The sequence below is a fragment of the Onychomys torridus genome, chromosome 16 (genome assembly GCF_903995425.1).
Source record: "Onychomys torridus chromosome 16, mOncTor1.1, whole genome shotgun sequence".
Lineage (NCBI taxonomy): Eukaryota > Metazoa > Chordata > Mammalia > Rodentia > Cricetidae > Onychomys > Onychomys torridus.
In genome coordinates, this window is record NC_050458.1 from 40170077 (window position 1) to 40187465 (window position 17389).

The 17389-nt window shown below is 56.2% G+C and overlaps 1 protein-coding gene across 3 annotated transcripts in view; it reads left to right on the forward strand.

Moving 5' to 3' along the window:
• Adgrb1 (adhesion G protein-coupled receptor B1) overlaps positions 1–17389 on the forward strand; it is a 72076-nt gene that overhangs the window by 30298 nt on the left and 24389 nt on the right. For all 3 annotated transcript variants that reach the window (XM_036207502.1, XM_036207504.1, XM_036207503.1), the window contains exons 14-18: positions 1045–1188; positions 1703–1778; positions 1964–2066; positions 3363–3406; positions 15971–16112. In XM_036207502.1, coding sequence (XP_036063395.1) covers positions 1045–1188; positions 1703–1778; positions 1964–2066; positions 3363–3406; positions 15971–16112 — 509 coding nt within the window. The remainder of the gene's footprint in view (positions 1–1044; positions 1189–1702; positions 1779–1963; positions 2067–3362; positions 3407–15970; positions 16113–17389) is intronic.

Consider the following 17389-nt stretch of genomic DNA (forward strand, 5'->3'; position numbering starts at 1 on the left):
CCTGGGCCTTTGATCACTGGGCTAGTGTGCATGTGCTGGAGGAAGATGGGGTGGCAGGCAGGGAAGTCTTCTAGGATATCCCCTAAGGTAGAGAAGGGACCATCCTGCTGAGGTTAGTGCTAGACTGGAGTCTGGTCTTGAGTGAGCTGGGAGGGCCCCAAGGACAGGTCTGCCTCTGGTAGAGGCTTGCCAGGCCGGACTACAGGAGAATAGCATCCTACCTGACTACAGTGCCCAGGATTCTCCCTCCATACTTGCTGCCCTCCCTCGCAGAGACCTCCCACCCAAATAGAGAGACCTTATGCCTGAAGCTCAGCTACTCCCCTCTCTTTATAGAGGGAGAGGAAGCTGGAGAGTGGGTCTCAGAATGGATGCATGACCCCAGTGGGGTAGGGGGATGGTGGGAACCAAGGCGGGTGCCTACACCTGTAGATCCTTCTGTGCCCACAGGATCCACCTTTGACTTTTCTCTGACCACAGTGGCTGAGTCTGAGCCTCGATACTAACCAGGCTGGACAGGGCCTGGTCAGGTTTGAATCACTAAGAATAAGACTTCCTGCTGGTTGGCGGTGGTGTACGCCTTTAATCCCAGCACTCGGGAGGCAGAGCCAGTCCGATCTCTGTGAGCTTGAGGCCAGCCTGGTCTATTTATCGAGATTTAGGACAGGCACCAAAACTACACAGAGAAACCCTCCCTCGAAAAACAAAAACAAAACAAAACAAAAAGAGTAAGACTTCCTATAGGTATTCTGTTCCATACAGTCCCCACCAGACAGCCCCGGGCTCTGGGGTTTTCGCTCATCTGGGAGTGAGGGCCTGTGGAGGAACTAGTGAGTGTCAGAGTCAGGGTCTACAGGCTTGGTGCTCATGTCCGACAGCAGCCTGGCCACGGGACCCTGCCCACCACTAGCCTCAGGAAACCATGCCATCATCTTGCACCAAGGCCTACTGCCTGGGTCCCAGCTGACATTCTGGGTGGGGTGATGTTTTTTTTTTTTTTTTGTTTTGTTTTTTTTTTTATATGTTGTCCCTTCCCTGCCTTAGTGCTTAGCATCCACAAGCTTCCAGCCAGCGGGGCCACCGACATCAGCTTCCCCATGAAGGGCTGGCGTGCCACAGGAGACTGGGCCAAGGTGCCAGAGGACAGGGTCACTGTGTCCAAAAGTGTGTTTTCCACAGGCTTGGCAGGTGAGGCTTGGGAGTGGGATGGGCCTACTAAGAACCAGGGTCCCAGAGTCTGAGGATTGTCATCCTGGGATATTTCTTGTAGGGTTTTGTGCATGGTCTCCAGTGATAGGGAGCATCCCTGGTACACCTCGTTATTCCTGAGACCATCTTCTTACAGGAATCTCGTCCTTTCCTCCATGGAAGAGTACCTAAGTCAGAAGTATACTCGGAGTGGAAGGGGCAGGGTGGATCACGCTCAACAAGGACATGGGATCCCAGGGAGAGAGATGTATCTTGCTTCCCCCTCTCTCTTGTGGGGTCACTTGAGGAGATAAATTAGCCCTCTCTCCCCATATAGACCCAGACTGGTGCCCCAGATCCCAGCTGCACATCAGCATCTGTGGGGGTTGAAGCACAGGCCTTTTCTCGTCAGGACCTTGGATGGGACCCAATAGATGGGACAGTGGAGATCACTGGGGTGAGGTCCAGGCTAGCGGGCAGTAGCAGGGCTGGGGTAACCGATACTTCCTTCCAGAGGCTGATGACTCATCTGTGTTCGTGGTTGGTACTGTGCTCTACCGAAACTTGGGCAGCTTTCTGGCCCTGCAAAGGTGAGTGTCACGGAAAAGGGATAGCCTGGGCTCCTATGAGAGGTCAGGAAGATGCAGGTGGGCTGGGCGTGGTGGTGACTGGTGGCGTGGGACAAAGCACCCCACTGGGGCTGGGGCTGGGCTACAAGGCTGGCTCAGTGCCGTTCCGCACCTCTGACAGCCTTTGATGCTTTTGATGCCTCCAGGAACACAACTGTCCTCAACTCCAAGGTCATCTCCGTGACAGTGAAGCCCCCGCCTCGATCCCTGCTCACACCCTTGGAGATCGAGTTTGCCCACATGTACAATGTGAGTGCTGCCCATATGCATGGGTGCAGGGACACTTTCATCAGCTCTGAGTGCCTCCGTGTACATCCTTTAGGGTCATAATGGGAATGGCTCTCATCTAAATTCCAAAGTGAGGAAACTGAGTTTTAGAGTTAGGGACTCACCCAGGACCACACCGTGGGTCCATGGGGATACTGAAATTCAGCCCATCTCCCACCTGCCCCCTGACTCAGTCCCTAGGTTCTCTCCCTCCACTCCAGATCCTGATCCCTGGAAGGGATCTGCTTGCTATTCCCTGTGCCCATGGCCCAGCATCCTGGGGAGCTGTGTGACAGGCCATCTACCCCAAACCAGGTCTCCAAAACTCCCTTCCCAGTCCACGTAGCTGGGAGCGTGTGAGAGCCACCTTCTGCCAGAGTCAGGGCTGACTACCAGGCCACATCATGCAGGACCTCTGGGAAGATAGTGCCAAGAGCATCCTCCCCAAACTCCCTAGGACTCCAGGTCACGACTGCTGTGTGACCCTGGCAGGTCCCCAGTTCCGGAAATGCTTGGATACCTTGATTGGCACGGGGAAGCTGGAGGCAGCGGGGGTTGTCAGTCCTCTCATATGACTTTTCAGAGACTTGAGCTGAGACCACTACAGCTCACTGGCTCTGCTTCTGAGTGGATTGAGTAAGAACCCCAAGGGGGCAAGACAGCTGCATCAATCGACCAGGACATGGCAATGCCACAGGCCACAGGTTCAGGAAGAACCCAAACCTGTCCCTTTCTCCTGAGTGGCCTTGGGGGAGCTGCTTACCTTCTCTATGCCTTGGCTCCCTCCCCTTATCAAATAAGAACAAGTCATCCTCATGAATGCCCAGGGCATGTAGCTATTGTGAGCATAGACAAACCCCACCGTGCTCTCAGCTTTCCAGTGCCGAGCCCAGTCAGTAACCCTCTCGGGGATGCAATGCTCTCAAGGTTCCGCTTTCAGGACCAAGGACAGCAACCGAGCAGCTTTTCCCCTTAGGAGCCTCTAACTCCCTCCCCTTCAGACGTGACATTGTCCTTTAGCCCAGCCCTGTCGGGGGGCTGGACCAGAGAAGGGACAGGAACTGTCTGAAGCCATGTGTTGGGCATTGGTGGGAGGAGGGAGGGGGTCAAGCTGGAACTAGCTAACCTGGAACTGCTCTGAACGTCACTTTTTACCTCACACGATGCAGTCTCTTGGGGGACGGCATCAGCATCATATATAGTGTCCCCATGAGTGGATTCGGTGACCCGGGTTGTGACTAGAGGTGGCAATGGCCCTGACTCCTCCTTCTTTCTTAGGGCACCACCAACCAGACTTGTATCCTGTGGGATGAGACAGATGGGTAAGTTCTTTGGGGGCTTGGTAGCCCCAGGGCCGTGGGGGAGTGGGAGAAGCTTGAAGTGTGATGGGGGAGTGGAGGGCTGATTTTAGGGAGTGGAGCCACTGCCCCCTGGTTCCCTGTCTGCTGGTGGTACCCCTGCACAGCCCTCCCCTTCTTCCTGCCCACATCTGGCTTCAGAGCCATTGACCTGCCCTCCTTATTCTTCTAGGGAAGTCCGTGGCGCAGGGAAGGAGGGCCAGAGAGGTGTGTCCTAGCTAGATGCTGAAGTGGGGAATTCAAGCCATCCTGTCCTGATGTTGGGTTTGGGGCAGGGAGCAAGCACTAAGAATTGGGAAAGTGGCTGTGTGCACTAAGACAGCTTTGGGGTTGAGGACCCCGAGACCCCAAATAATCAACTGGGACAAGGGCCCCAGGTGTCTCTAGCAGCATCATATGGCCCTGGACCCTGAATTCAGACGTTTTTTTTTTTTTGTTGTTGTTGTTGTTTTGTTTTGTTTTGTTTTGTTTTGCAAGCACATAGTGGGCACCAGCCCGCTCTAGGACACTCAGACACAGAATGGAGCCTCCTGGCTGGAATAAGGTCCCAGGTGAAATGATGGGGAGGTGAGGAGGGGCCTCCTGAGGGAGAAGGAAGTGTGTGGCAGGCTAGAATAGTGTTCACGGAAGCCAGGAAGGCCATTATGCTTGGGGTGAAGGCTTACAAGCTGGAGGCTTGGTGGTGGGCTGTGTTTAGGATGGTCTGGTTGGAAGTTAGGTACAGAGATGTTGTTCCCTTCCTCTGGCCAAGTGGCTTGGGAACTCAGGTGGTCCCAGGCACTGGCGGTGTGTGTAGCAAGCTCTGGTGCTGTGGGCTGTGTAGTGATGCGCATGTTCTAGGCATTAGGGAAGGCCTCTCGAGTGACTGGCCTGGAAGAGGAAGAAGGTTCTAAGAGAGATGCAGTCAGGGCACCAGAAGGAAGGCTTGGAGGGCTCAGGGAGGCTCAGGCATGATCCAGAGGCATCATGGAGGGGTGCAAACAGTGAGCTATTGTGTGGGGTTATCTACCATCCATCTTCTGGTGACTGTGACCATTGATGACTGTCCGATGAGGTCCCAACCCTCATTTTCTCCATCCCAGGGAAGAGGGACAGTGTGTAGTCAAAAACTTAGTCTAAAACAATGTCAGGCCCTGTCCTACACCAACAGGGGTTCAGAAGGCTCTCCGGTAGGTTGTGTGGTACCTTTCTGAGCAGGGGCATAGTGGTCTCTGTGTTGTGGGGGAGGCTGATTCCTGCCCAGAGTTCCTGCAAACTCTTGTGTGGTGGGTGTCTGAGGACCAGCATTTCAGCAGAAGGAACAGCCATTGCTAAGGCAAAGTAATGTTGAGTGCAGAACCAAGCCATGCTGCCTCTCCTGCAGGACACGGGCCTGCATGCTGTGGGTCTGGCACCAGGCTGAGCTGCTTGCAGCCCGGGAGGCCAGCCTTTGGGTGTGTTGTTGTCTATGGCTTTCTTCAGGTGTTGTGAGTGCCATGTGCTCTTTGCATATGAAATCAGAGAAGGGTGTAAAAGGAAAAGGAAGAACAGTTCTTAGTTCTTGGTTCACAGCTTCACCCTGGGACTGCCATGGGTATGCTGGGGCTCTGTGCTTTGGAGCTGGAAGTGACCTCCCTTGGAGGGCTCAATGGTGGCAGCTTGTGGAGAGGTGGCCAACCTGTTTGTCCTCTTAGTTCATACTGGCACCCTGCAGAGCCCTCCCTCTTCCTAGTAATGTAAAGACCAGCCTCCTGGTGGGGACAGCCCCATCCATGTTTCCGACTTCCCAGATGAGTCAAGGGCACTGTCCCCTGCCAGGCCATAGCCCATCAGACATCCCTTAAGTTGAGACTCCTAACCTTGAGATGGCAGCTGCCTGATACTGGGTAGGATCTGGGCTGCTAAGGTACCATGGTGAGCCCTCGGGTGTTGCAAGTTAGTGTGGCCTCCCCCTGCCCTGTTCTCACAGCTGTGGGCAGTGACCTTGACCTCAGTCACCTTAGGCATGCTTTACCCCAGCCCTTGAGAACTGGACTGTGGAAAGTCAGGCCCCAGGACAGCAGAATGATACCTATTCAGCTGAGTGGCCTGTGCCTAAATAGAGGTACAAGTCTATCACATACCGCCCACCCCCCAATGACTGGTTACAAGGCCTCCAGAGCCAGCCAAAAGCCCAGTGGTGGTTGAGGACACTGCTCAGGACAAGTAGCTAGAACCCTTACACTGAGGCTGGAGGATGACTGGAGTATGACTGGATGGTAGACAGGCTGGTTTTTGTAACTTCCCCATGCCCTGGTCACTCCTCTGCTCTCTGTTGGGTGGATTTTCATGCCATAACTGGTGGCCAGGACTTTTGCTGTGGCTTGTGAATGTGAGTGCTTTCCCATTGGCCTAAAGCAGGACAAGTGGCAGAGCAATGGTTCGCTTCCACCAGGGCCTAACCACCAGTGTCCCTGACCTGCCTGGTGTGGCCCGTGCTTGCTTGTGCTTGGCTGAGAACAGGCCCAAGGGACCAAGGAATGGCCTGACCACTAGGGGGAGAGGAGAGCCTCCTGTGTCTGTCACCTTTTTGTACTTTCATTGTGACCCATAACCAAACCATCCTAATCTAGGGTAGAGCCCAGATCCCTAACTAGAAGTGAGCTGAGACCAGACACTGGCCGTACCTTGAGTCCTGACTCTCACTGGGTCGTTGAGTCCTAATTCTGGTCAAATGTTCCTCGTGGTCACAGGTTAAGCTTGCTCGGACCCTCGTCACACACTGAACCCCGATTCTGCTCTGACACTAAATGTTGACTCTTATCACAAATGGAGCCCTGATCCTGGTCCACGTTCAGCCCTAATTCTGCACATAAACTGAGCCTTGATCCTGGTCATACACTGAGCATTTATCTGGCTCACACACTGAATACTGACCTTCATCGTACACTGAATCCTGATCTTGACCACTCACTGAGACCTCACCCTGGGTACACTCTGAGCCTTGATCCTTATCATACACTGAGCTCTGACCATGGTCACACACAGTATGCTGACCCTCCTCACACACCGAACCCTGATCTTGGTCCTAGGCTGAGCCCTGCTTCCTGTCTCTGTTGGACCACTGAGTTTGCTCACACTCATTCCATGTAGGCCACGTGCTCAGAGGATCACCCTCTCTTCCAGTCACATGGGACAGTTGATAGCGTGACACATTCACATAGAGAACAAGCCAGAGGCTTCCTTCTACAGTGTAGCCTCTCTTTTGGCTTTCCTCCAGGAACTCCACAGACCTGCACAGACTCTGGTGGTGTCCACATTGGAGATGTCTGTCCAGGCTCCTTAAACACGCAATGTCTGTCACCCATGTCCCTGGATCTGGGTCTTGAACTCTAAGTTAGCAGCAGGGTTCAAAAGCTCAGTCTCTTTACACCCCTATAGAAGCATGGCCAATGGTTGGGAGAGCCTGGGGTAAGAAGTGGGGAGAAGGGAGCAACCCTTGCTACAATATACCACCCATGCTGCATCCCCACAGAGCCCTAGTTTTCTATGTCTCCCCCATGAGGAGGACAGCGACAGTCATGTGTGTATTCTCAGAGTCTTCTGCCACCTGTTAGGATGAGGAATTATTCGTGAGTGGGAATGGGCGGCAGGAGGCAGGGCTAGATGGTTGAGTAAGTAGGTCATGATCGGCCGTGCTGGGCAAGGAGTGAACAAGGTAAGCAGCTCGGGAGTAGGGTGGAATGGGGTATGGACTGCAGGGGTACAGCATGAATGACTGAATGGAGAATGAGATCCAGAGGACAAACAGGTGCCTGAGGAAGGGGCCAATGTCATAGGAAGTGGGCAGAGAGAGCACAAGGGCCTGCTTCATCTGGCTACTCTAACAGGTGGGCAGGTTGCCCCAATGATGGGAGGGTCGTAGCAACTGAGCTCTGTCTCCCCCTGCGCAGGATGGCCAGAGCTCTGACCTCAGGCATTGTTAGGGCTATCCCTCTCCGCAAAGTGTTCCTTTCCAACTAGATCCTTTCCTGGGTGGACGGCCAAGCCCCACTAGGTCCACTCACGTCCCCCAAAGAGCTTCCTGCTGCACTGTCCTTTGTGAGCCAGGTTCACAGCCAAAGAGCCTAACCCAAGTCTCAAAGGTTCCCAATGAAACCAGGACTAACTTCAGGAACCCTCTCTGGACACTCTGCCAAAAGCATATCTTTTAAGAGTCCTCTTTTTGTTTGGTTGGTTGTTTGGTTGCTTTTTTGAGACAGGGTTTCTCTGTGTAGCTCAGCCTACAGTTGCTTCCCTTATAACATGGCTAAGCAGGGGCTACTGAGTGGGTAGAGGGTTTGAGTTGGAGCAGAACATAGGGGCTTTGCCACCCCCCTTTGCTGCTCCAGGGAGCCCTTTACTCTGCAGGCCCCAACTTTGCCCAGGATTCTGGGCTCTTGTTTGCAATGTCCTCCATCCATTCCCCAGGCTGAACCAGTGGGGCATGTGGGCTCATAATGCCCACTACAAGTGACCCCTGGCCTGTACCCATACAGAGGTCTTTGTCTGTCATGGCAAGCTTCCATCATGTTGAGCCTTGGTTTCCACATCTGTGAAATGGGCTGTTGTTGTGGTGGGCAATGTGCTGAATGTCAGGATGTCATCCCAGAGGAAAACAGTAAGCCACATAGATGCATGCCACCTCATAGCATTCTATGATGGCTGTAGTGCACCTCGGCAGGAGGGTGTGGGAACACAGGGTGTACAGAGACCCAGCAAAGTGCAACTGGAGTTGCAGCGAGTGGTCGGTCCAAGGAGAGGGAGGTAGGGAATAGGACAGAGAACATACTTGATAGGGAAGTGGCTGCCCAGGCCTGGGGGTCCCTTCCTGTAATCCCCATACCTCTTTTTAGATGTGGAAACAAGGCTCTCTGGCCTCAGAAATGACCTAGCAGAGGTAGAATTGGTGTGGGTCCTATTCTCAGATTGCAGGGTGTGTGGAAAGGCAGTTAGCTGGAAAGCTTGAGTGATGTGAGGACCTGCTCTTGGCCCTTGCCTGGAAGTGGTGGGATGATGGAGTAAGCAGGTCTGCTGGATCAGGTAAGCAGTGAGGTGCAGGAAGGAAGGTCGTAGGGGCAAAGGCAATAGGGCAGGTTAGCTGGCTGTCTGCTCTTACCACCCTGACCTGTCAGGGAGCACATTGAGGCTCCCGAGAGAGGGTCCACCAGTATGACAAGCTGAAGAGGACTGCTGAATTCTGGGGACAGTGTCCATCCTGGAGACAGGCTGATGTCGTGGGCTGGACAGTAACATGCCCACGGCAAGCAGGTGGGCACTGGTCCCTATGAAGGAGGACACATTGGGCAAGGTGGTGCTGCCCGGCTGTGGACCTTCGTCGGCTGGTGCAGGCGGTCTTTAGCATCAGTGATACACACCGCTGACTGCATTGGTAGACATGGTGATGATGTCAGTGCTGGTGCTGGCACTGGCCTGGGGATGTGGTGGTGAGGGAGGAGGATTGTGTAATGTCTATGGTGATGAGGACTGAATCGTGCTGCTGGAGTCAGTGCACTGAGCGGGAACAGTGGGGCATGGGGTGGTGAGAGAGGGGCTGATGGCAGGGTGGTGGTGGGGACGGCTCTGTGGTCTGTGATGCTGGTGAAACTGGGGCTGCTGGTGGTGGTGAGTGTTGCACCATCATTCATGATAGTGTTGCTGTGGATGGGAGTGATGGTGGCATGGAGTGGTGTATTGCCAACATAATGAGAGGTCACGGTGCTTCTGTTGGCGATGGTATTGCCAATGTCAGAGGCATGGTGGTATTCGTAGAAGTGGTGTCGGCGATGTAGGGCTGCCCATGGAGGTGACGGTTGCTATGTGGTAGTGGTCACAGAGGGGGTGTCAGCAATGTGGTAGTGGCCATGGAAGTAGTATTATTAGTGATGCAGCAGTGGCTGTGGCTGGGGTGTCATGATGTGGCCATGGTTATGAAGGTGTAGTGGTGATGAGAATGGAGGTGGTGGGGATGGAGGTGGTATCAGGGATGGAGGTGGTATCAGGGATGGAGGTGGTATCAGGGATGGAGGTGGTGGGGATGGAGGTGGTATCAGGGATGGAGGTGGTATCAGGGATGGAGGTGGTATCAGGGATGTGGTGACCATGGAGGGGATGTCAGTGGTGCAGTGGTGGTGTGGTGGCCATGATGATGATGATGATGGTGATGACGATGATGTTGATGATGTTGATGATGATATGGCACCTAGGGAGGTGGCCGGGATGGTGGCAGTGGCCATGGAAGTGGTAGTGGTGACATGGCAGTGGTAATATTATGGTAGCTGTGGAGATGATTTTGGTAATGTGTGAGTGGTGGTAGAGGTAGTAGAAGTATGCTGGGGTAGGGATGGTGGCTAGTGGTACTTACTGACTGCAGATGCTCTGGGCCTTGGTTTGTTATCTTGGTGGTGGTTCTGAGGGTGAAGGTTGTGGGCATAGATATTATGAGAAGAGGCTGGCTCTGGAAAGATTTGCAGACTCCCTGTGGGTATCATCTCCCTTCCCCTATGGCACAGGTCATGCGTCGCCACGGTAACCACGTGATAGGTATTATAGGGCAAGTAGGAGAGGAAGGAAGTCTGGGAAGATGTCTTGGAGATGAGGCTAGGCTGGCTAGGGTGGGGTGAGGTACACATCATCTTCAGCTAGGGGAATGCCAGGAGTGCCCAGTGCTCAGCAAGGGTCTAGCTCAGCAGGCGTCAAATGCTAGAGCATGAGTGGTCTCTTGACTGGTTGGTGGTGGTGGGGTATGTGACAGGCCAGGTGGGTGTGTCTGTAGGAGCCTATTCAGCAGGAGCCTAGGAGAGGGCCGGGGGTTTAGGGCAGGTATCAAACACCTTCCTGAGCCAGGCATAGTCAGCTGGACCCTGTTCCCCAGGCTAGGTCATTTTTTGCCAGGCTGAGGAGCCAGCGTCATCCACTGTCCTCAGGTTCCCCACTCTGTCCCACAAACAACCATGACCTATGTGCCCTGCCTGGGTAACCCGAGAGGAGCCACGAGGCATAGAGGGGGACCGTCTGAGACCAGAAGCCCCAGTGCAGAGTGTCTGGCGCCAGATGGGAGAGAAGAAGAGATCGGTGTCTGGGTGGTGGGAACAGGAGATGTCTCAAAGGCCCTGCAAGATCTGAGGTGCAAAGAGAGGTTCAGGGTGGCGCCAGCTTCATAGTTAAGGGCACCAGACCACCGGTGTTTGGATCTCAGAAACAGGCCAGGAGGGGCGCCAACCTAGCAGCGTGGAGTGGCCCAGAGGTCTGGACACAGTGGTCTGGCCTCACAGGAAGAGCAGCAGGCTGAGAGCTTGGGCATCCGAGGCAGCAGCATCCATCTCTATGTGGAAGGAGAAGTGAGGGAGGGGGAGGGAACTGGGCACCCCTGATGGAGAAAGTGTGACTAAACAGGAGAGACCTGGGGTGGAGATGGATCAGGGAGTTGATTTCTGGGGTGCAGGTCGAGGCTGGCTCAGGAAGGATCTCCAAGGCACAGTTGAGAACGCCTCAAATGCAGAGGCTTCAAGTCCCACCCCTGCCCAGAACCGAAGATCCCCCACTGGGGTGCGCTGTGCCCACTCCTGGCTGTTTTATACCGCGTGGGTGGATACCCTATGAGTCATTCATACTGGGGTGTGAATTAGCCCATCAGATCCAAGGGGACCCCGACAGGCACAGTCCTATAATAGCACCTGCTCGTGGGCTGGCGGGAGGCATCACGATGCAGTGAGGGCCCCTGCTTGGTGGGTGGGAGGTGGGCTCCATGCACTCTCCACACTGTCCCCTCATGTTCCTCGAACACACAGGCCCCACAAGCTCTGTCCTTCTCTGAACAAGCCCAGGTGACTGCATACCCACTGCCCAGCAGGTAGCAGAGCTCTGAGTAGGGTAGGGTCAGGATTCTCTGTTCACTTCTCCCTCCTAGAGCTGAACTGGGCTGGCAGGTACTAGGAGAATAGAACCAGCAGCTAAGTGTGTGGTCAGCTGCAGGGCTATCCCCTTGGGGGTCTTCCAAACTTCCCGGATCCACCTCTTTTGGGCACTACTGGAGGCACCTATAGGGGCTTGCTGGTTGGTCAGATGGTAATACCTTTCTTGGACCACCGAGACCTGGGGATAGGGTTGTGACCCTGCTCTTGGAGCGAAAGCTAAAATGAAGGTGCAGGAGGTGTGGGGGGCACACTGTCTTTGAAGTGACATTAGGAGTTGTGACTGCTCCCAGGTTTAGGGAGAGCTCCATGGAGCTAAGGTTCTTGGCCAAAGTGTGGTTGTGGTCTAGGAGATTGGGGCCAGTCCCCAATGGTCCTGTAGGACTGTGAGGAGCAGTATGGCCTTGTATTTGAGTGAAGAGGGGCCTGGGAAGTTCTTTGGATGAATGGTGTGGGGTGGCAGCTGGAGAGCAGAGCTGAGGCTGAGCTGGGATGCAGGAGCCAGGTGGATCCCAGCAGGTTCCCATGGGGGGCCAGGCCAACAGGAGGCAACCACCTCGACAGAGGCTGCTGGGGCCGATGAACTACAATGAGCGCAGGCAGAGACAGGGGAGTGGACACATTTCCCATGGATGGAATACGTGAGTGGTATCCACAGAGCTAGTCATCCTTCCTGCCTCACTTTACCTAAGGTCGGTACTGGGTACCCTACCTTACACACAGGCCTGCAAGGCCGGGGATGACTGTGACCTGTCAGGACCTGTGCTTGGGGTAGAGGAAGTTGAATCAGGCCAGGGGATCATCAGAAGTGGAGCGATGGGACAGAGAACTGTCTCTACATGTGTGCTGACATGTATATCATTGGGCATCTGGGCGGAAGCTAAATATAATTTCCATGATAGAGAAAGGTCATTAGTGGCATGTAGAGAGGTGGACAGTGTCCAGATCCATCCTGGGCCCCTGGGACTAGAGGCCCTTCCCTGGGGCCCTGTCTTGAGAGTTGTAGGCTTCCACTTACTCAGGAAAGGGTTCCTTGTCATGACCCCAGACCCATGCTACTCAGTGTTGAGGAAGGTGCCATTGACCTAGCTCCTTCTCTAGTCCTGGATCTGTTGCCAGGACACGGGGGCAAGTATGGCCAACCCAGATTCCTCAGTTCTGGTCCAGGGTAGGGACCTGGCTGGCTGGCTGGCCCAGATCACATTTCTGAGGCTCAGAGGAGAGGCTGCAATAGGCACTGTGGGAGCAGCAAGCGAGCAAGCAAGCAAGGGATGCCTGTGTGTACTGCAGCCGAGAAGAGACAACCCTGCAGAAGCATGGGTTTCAGTCAGGCTTGGGGAAGAATTTCCAGATGTTCGGAACCAGGACCTGGGTATAAGATGATTGCCAAAATACTATGGCAGGGAGGTTGAGAGCTTTTCCTCCACCTTCAACAGGTGGGGTGTCAAAGGTACGCGCGAGTGTCCACCCACTAGGGCAACCTCCACACTTGTGCTGAAATGCCGAGGTCCGGGCTGAGCTCTCCTGGCTTAGGGCCAGTCAGGATTCTAGGTTGCTGAAAGGGCCGGATCAGATCTGCATTCAGCCAGGGTTCAGATGGGGACGCTGGGGCAGCAGTAGAGACGAGCTGGAATCTAGGCCCCGCTGCCATCTTGCTGTGTGGACAGCTGCACCTTCACAGCTTCTTTTTAGTGTCTACAAAGCTGACCTGAGGCTGTGGCAGAGAATGGAAGATGAAACACACAGGCACCTCAGAGCAGAGCGGAAGCTGGGGAGGGAGGCGAGGAGAGGACCTGTCCCTGGGCTGCACGTGGGGTGCCCACGATACTCCTAACACACGTGGCACTTGACTGGAGGGGTGGGCAGGCAGAGGCGGGCCCGTATGGCAGTCTGGGCAGCTTACAGAGGCTAGCTCTGCCCTGGCTGGCTGGCTGGCTGGCTGGCTGGCTAGCTGGCTGGTTGGTTCTCTGGGCCCACACAGGTGCCTTCTCTGCTCTCCACAGCCTGGGACCGGAGAGTCTGGCTCTGGTGACCCTCACTTGGGTAAGGCGGCAGCCGCTCCTCCTCTGCCCCTGGGAGGCTGAGCTAATTGATGCCACAGCAGAGGTCCTGGGTAACACTGGCTCTCAGGCTGGCGGTCTCCCAGGTGGTGACCAACAGCTGTCAGCCTGGCGCCCTGTGGACCTGACTTGGGCTTCTGGGAAACTGCCAGGCTGCCAGCCCAGCTCCCTTTACCCTGCCTCAGGGTACTGTCCCCCGAAGCCTTCCCAGCAACCATCAGGCAGGTAGGAAAGCTGAGAACTCTATGTCCTGTTCTAGATAGCAGCCACATGGCCAACATGGACAGGCCAGTGATGGCATGCAGACCCAGCACACAGGGTTTTCTTGGAATGTGTGCATGCTGATGACATTTGTTAGTCTGTGTCTAATCTGTTGTTTGTGGCTTGAGACTGTCCCTCTTCCAACCCCTATCCTTGAGGGAGGGTACAGTCAGCCAGGACTCCATGGCTCCTAACCTGGGGTGGGGCAGGGAGGGAGATAGCCAGAGGCATGTCTGGCACACAAGTGTGATTTTAGAAACCTCTGCAGATAGCACAGAATCTGGGGTACTGTTCAGAGCAGGGGTCTTTCTGGGGAACCCACATTCCCTTCCCTGACCCCTTTGTATCTTTTCTCCTTCCCTGTAGTCTTCTTTAGTGGGGGGAAATGTGGGTTTGCCCTGGGCTATTTATAGTCAGGGGTGTGTAGTCCTAGGTATGCTGGGTGGCAGGCTGGGGGAGAGGCCACCTCAATAGTAAGTAGTCTTGGTTCTTGGAGTTGGTACTGGGGCTGCCCTTTGGGGACTTGCAACGTCCTGACGGGACAGGGTCTCAGGGCTCAAAGGCTTTCTTGAGAACAAAGGTCCTGCAAGAGAAAGACCTTCCTTCGGCCCATTTCTGCTTTGTAATCTTTCTCTTTCCGTGGGAAGAGAGCCCTTGGGTAGAACCTGGGCCTCAAAGGCTGGCATCTACAGACCAGGTACCCAATAGCTCGACTTCGTACTGCACCTCAGAGTGAGCTAACAAGCATAGGGGATGGAGAGAGGTTCCCACAGCTCAGAGCAACACTGACACTCCTGGGCTAGCCCCTGACCTAAGTCAGGCTTCTCTGCAGTAATTCTTTCTGAGGGACAGAGGGACACCGAGGGAGATGCAGATGCTAACTAAGGGTCCTGTCTCCCTGGACCTGACTCACCGGATTGCTGAGAAAAAGGGAAAGAAAGTAAGGAGTCACCTGGAATTAAAGGAGGGCTCAGCTTTCTGAGAGATGGAGCTGCTGTGGCTGTCTCCATGCATTCCAGCCAGGCATTGAGTTGTGCAGCCCCATGCTGGGTTGGGGTCCTTCCCCTCTTTAGAGACAAAGAAAATGAGGTAAGGGGTTGAAAGTTACTGCAATTAGGAAGCAGCTGACTGGAACCCAGGTATCTTGCTAATCTTTCGGCTCTTAGCATGCATGTGCATGGGTCAGGGCTATGTGTTGGTCAGGGCCGTGCACAGCCAGATTGCTCTCCAGTCTATCAGGAAAGAAGCCAGACAAAGAAAACCCACCTACAGTGTAGACAGGCAGGCCCATTCTTGTCTGTGGACTTTACATTCTCCAGTGGAGAGGCCTCAGGCCGTCATCCAAGCTGGGAATGGAAGCTACAGCCTGAAAGCTTCCTGGGTGCAGAGAGGACCTCTGGCTGGCCTCCCAAAGCCTTGGACTGGGAAGGGGTGAATCCTTTCAAGCCCTTAGAGTGGTTCAAGAGACCACTTCCACCTGGAAGTCTTGTAAACTCGAATCCTTGGGTGCTTCTCAGACAGGAGCAGGACTGGGTCCCAGAGAGGTGCCTCCTGGCACTTCCTGCAGGGCAAGCTCAGCCCCAGGGCCAGAGGGTGAAGGATGGAAGTTAGCAACTTTCTGGTCAGAGTTTCTAGCTAGTAGGCCCCAGGGGATGTAGCTCAGTGGCGGCAGAAAGGGGAGGAGTGGGTATTTGCCAGAACCCTTTAGATCCTGACGCGCCCAGAACATAGATAGCACTTTGCTTTACTGAAATGGGGCCAGTGGAGGCCTGGAGGCAGCAGGAGGGGCCAGGGTCAGCGCGCAGAGGGAAGTTTCCAGCGGCGGGCCGGCTCCCTGCAGGGAGAGCTGCGCTAGTCCAGGATTGGAGCGGCAGACACCCTGGCGGCCTGGCCTGGAGGAGGCTGCCGCGCGGGATGGAGCCGTCCCAAGGTCACCAGCTCCGAAGGGCCCTGGGCTGGTGGGGCTGGGGTGCTCCGGGGCGGCCCCTCGCGCGCCCCCGCGCCAGGGCCTCGGGCTCGCGCGGTCTCGCAGCCGGGCAGGCTGGCGGGCGGGGCAGCCGGGCCCCGGGCCAGCTCCCGCCTCCCTCCCGCCGCTCCCGCGGGCCGCGTTCCCGCGGGCCGCGCTCCGCGTCTCCAGCGCGCGGCAGGCGGTGCAGAGCGCGGCCATGGGCGCCGGGGCGGCGGGTCCCGGTGGCGGGGCGGGCGCGCGGCGGGCGCAGGTGCGGGCCGGGCCGGGCCGGGAGGGCGCGGGGCCCGCGCGCCGCCGCTGACGCTGTCTCCCGTCCCGCCGCCCGCAGACCCTCCTCCTCCGCCCCCCCGCAGCTCGGGCCCTGGTCTTGGCGCGGCTGCCGCACGGTGCCCCTCGACGCCCTCCGGACGCGCTGCCTGTGTGACCGGCTCTCCACCTTCGCCATCTTAGCCCAGCTCAGCGCCGACGCGGTGAGACCCGGGCGGCGGGGGGCAAGGGGCGCGGGCGGGGATGTGCGTGCGTGTGGGCGGGCGGGCGGAAGGCACAGGGCCCGGCCCCCCCAGGGGTCCCAGAGCCAGGCAGCCAAGGTGGCCCGTTGAAGTGTTGGAGAGGGTGAGTGGGAGCCTGGTGGGCGGCAGTGTGGAGTTAGAGACCCCTAGGAAGTGACTGCCAAGTGGGTCCTGTCTCTACTCTTCCTTGGAGGCCTGGGGCCTTGGAGACCTCAGAACTGGGGCTGGGAGGCGGGCCTGTGGACCCCTTCGCTTGGCTTGCCAGAGAACAAGGGGAAGAGGCGCTCCTTCTCACACAGCGCTTCTGCCTGCCCCCGCCCCAGTGGAGCCTGGGCTGCGGAGGTGGTTGTGTCCCCAGGCAGGGTTCTGGGGGTGGCTGAGGCTGCTGGGCCTGGCCCAAGTCCCTAGACAGGCCCCATGGTCTCAGGGGCCTCCTTTTTTGTTCCTGTGATTCTTGTGGGGGCTGCTGGTTTCTATGGTGACAGCATCTCAGGCCAGCTTGCTGCCTCGGGCCCCGGGTGCTGGCCGAGCCCTCTAGACTGGTGGGCTTTCCTGTCCTACAGCCCCAAGAAGGCCAGGGGAGTGGGGGTAAGGACTGGAGTTGCACCGTCCCTGGGCCAGGCTGGCTCAAGAAGAGAAAGAGGCAGGTTCTGAGCTCTGGCCCCCAGCCCAGCCCTCTTGTGGAAGGGGCCTCTGGGCTGGAATGGAGGACTCTGGAGAGAGGACTTGGCTCTCCTGGATGTGGGCAGACAGATCTTGGCCCTCTCAGAGTCCAAACTCCATGTAGATGAAGCTCGGGACCTCAGAATTCTTGCCCCCTTCCACCCCTCATCATTCTCTGGAAAGTAAGGAAGGCACACTGTAACAGCTAGGGTCTCAATGGGGGCGGGGGTCAGAACCAGAGGGGCCTCATTCTGTACTACCAAACTCCTTTTTGGCAGTCATGGAATCTGAGGCCAAGAAGGGCCAGCTCCAGGTCCTAGGGTGAGTCTGGGCTCTTGGTACTGGCCCTGTGTGCCCTCCAACTGGGCAGTTCCTTCAGTGGGGACCGCCTGTGTTGGCAGGTCTGTGGGCAAGGCAAGGGCAGTGGCTGGTGCCACCCTGGGAACTCTCTGCAAGAGGTGGCTTCTATGTAGACGGCCATTCTAGGGTTCCTAGAGGTTGGCCTGGATGACATCAGTCCAGCCTAGTCTCCTATGCTGCTGTGCCTCAGGACATGGACTCAGAACCAGAACAGG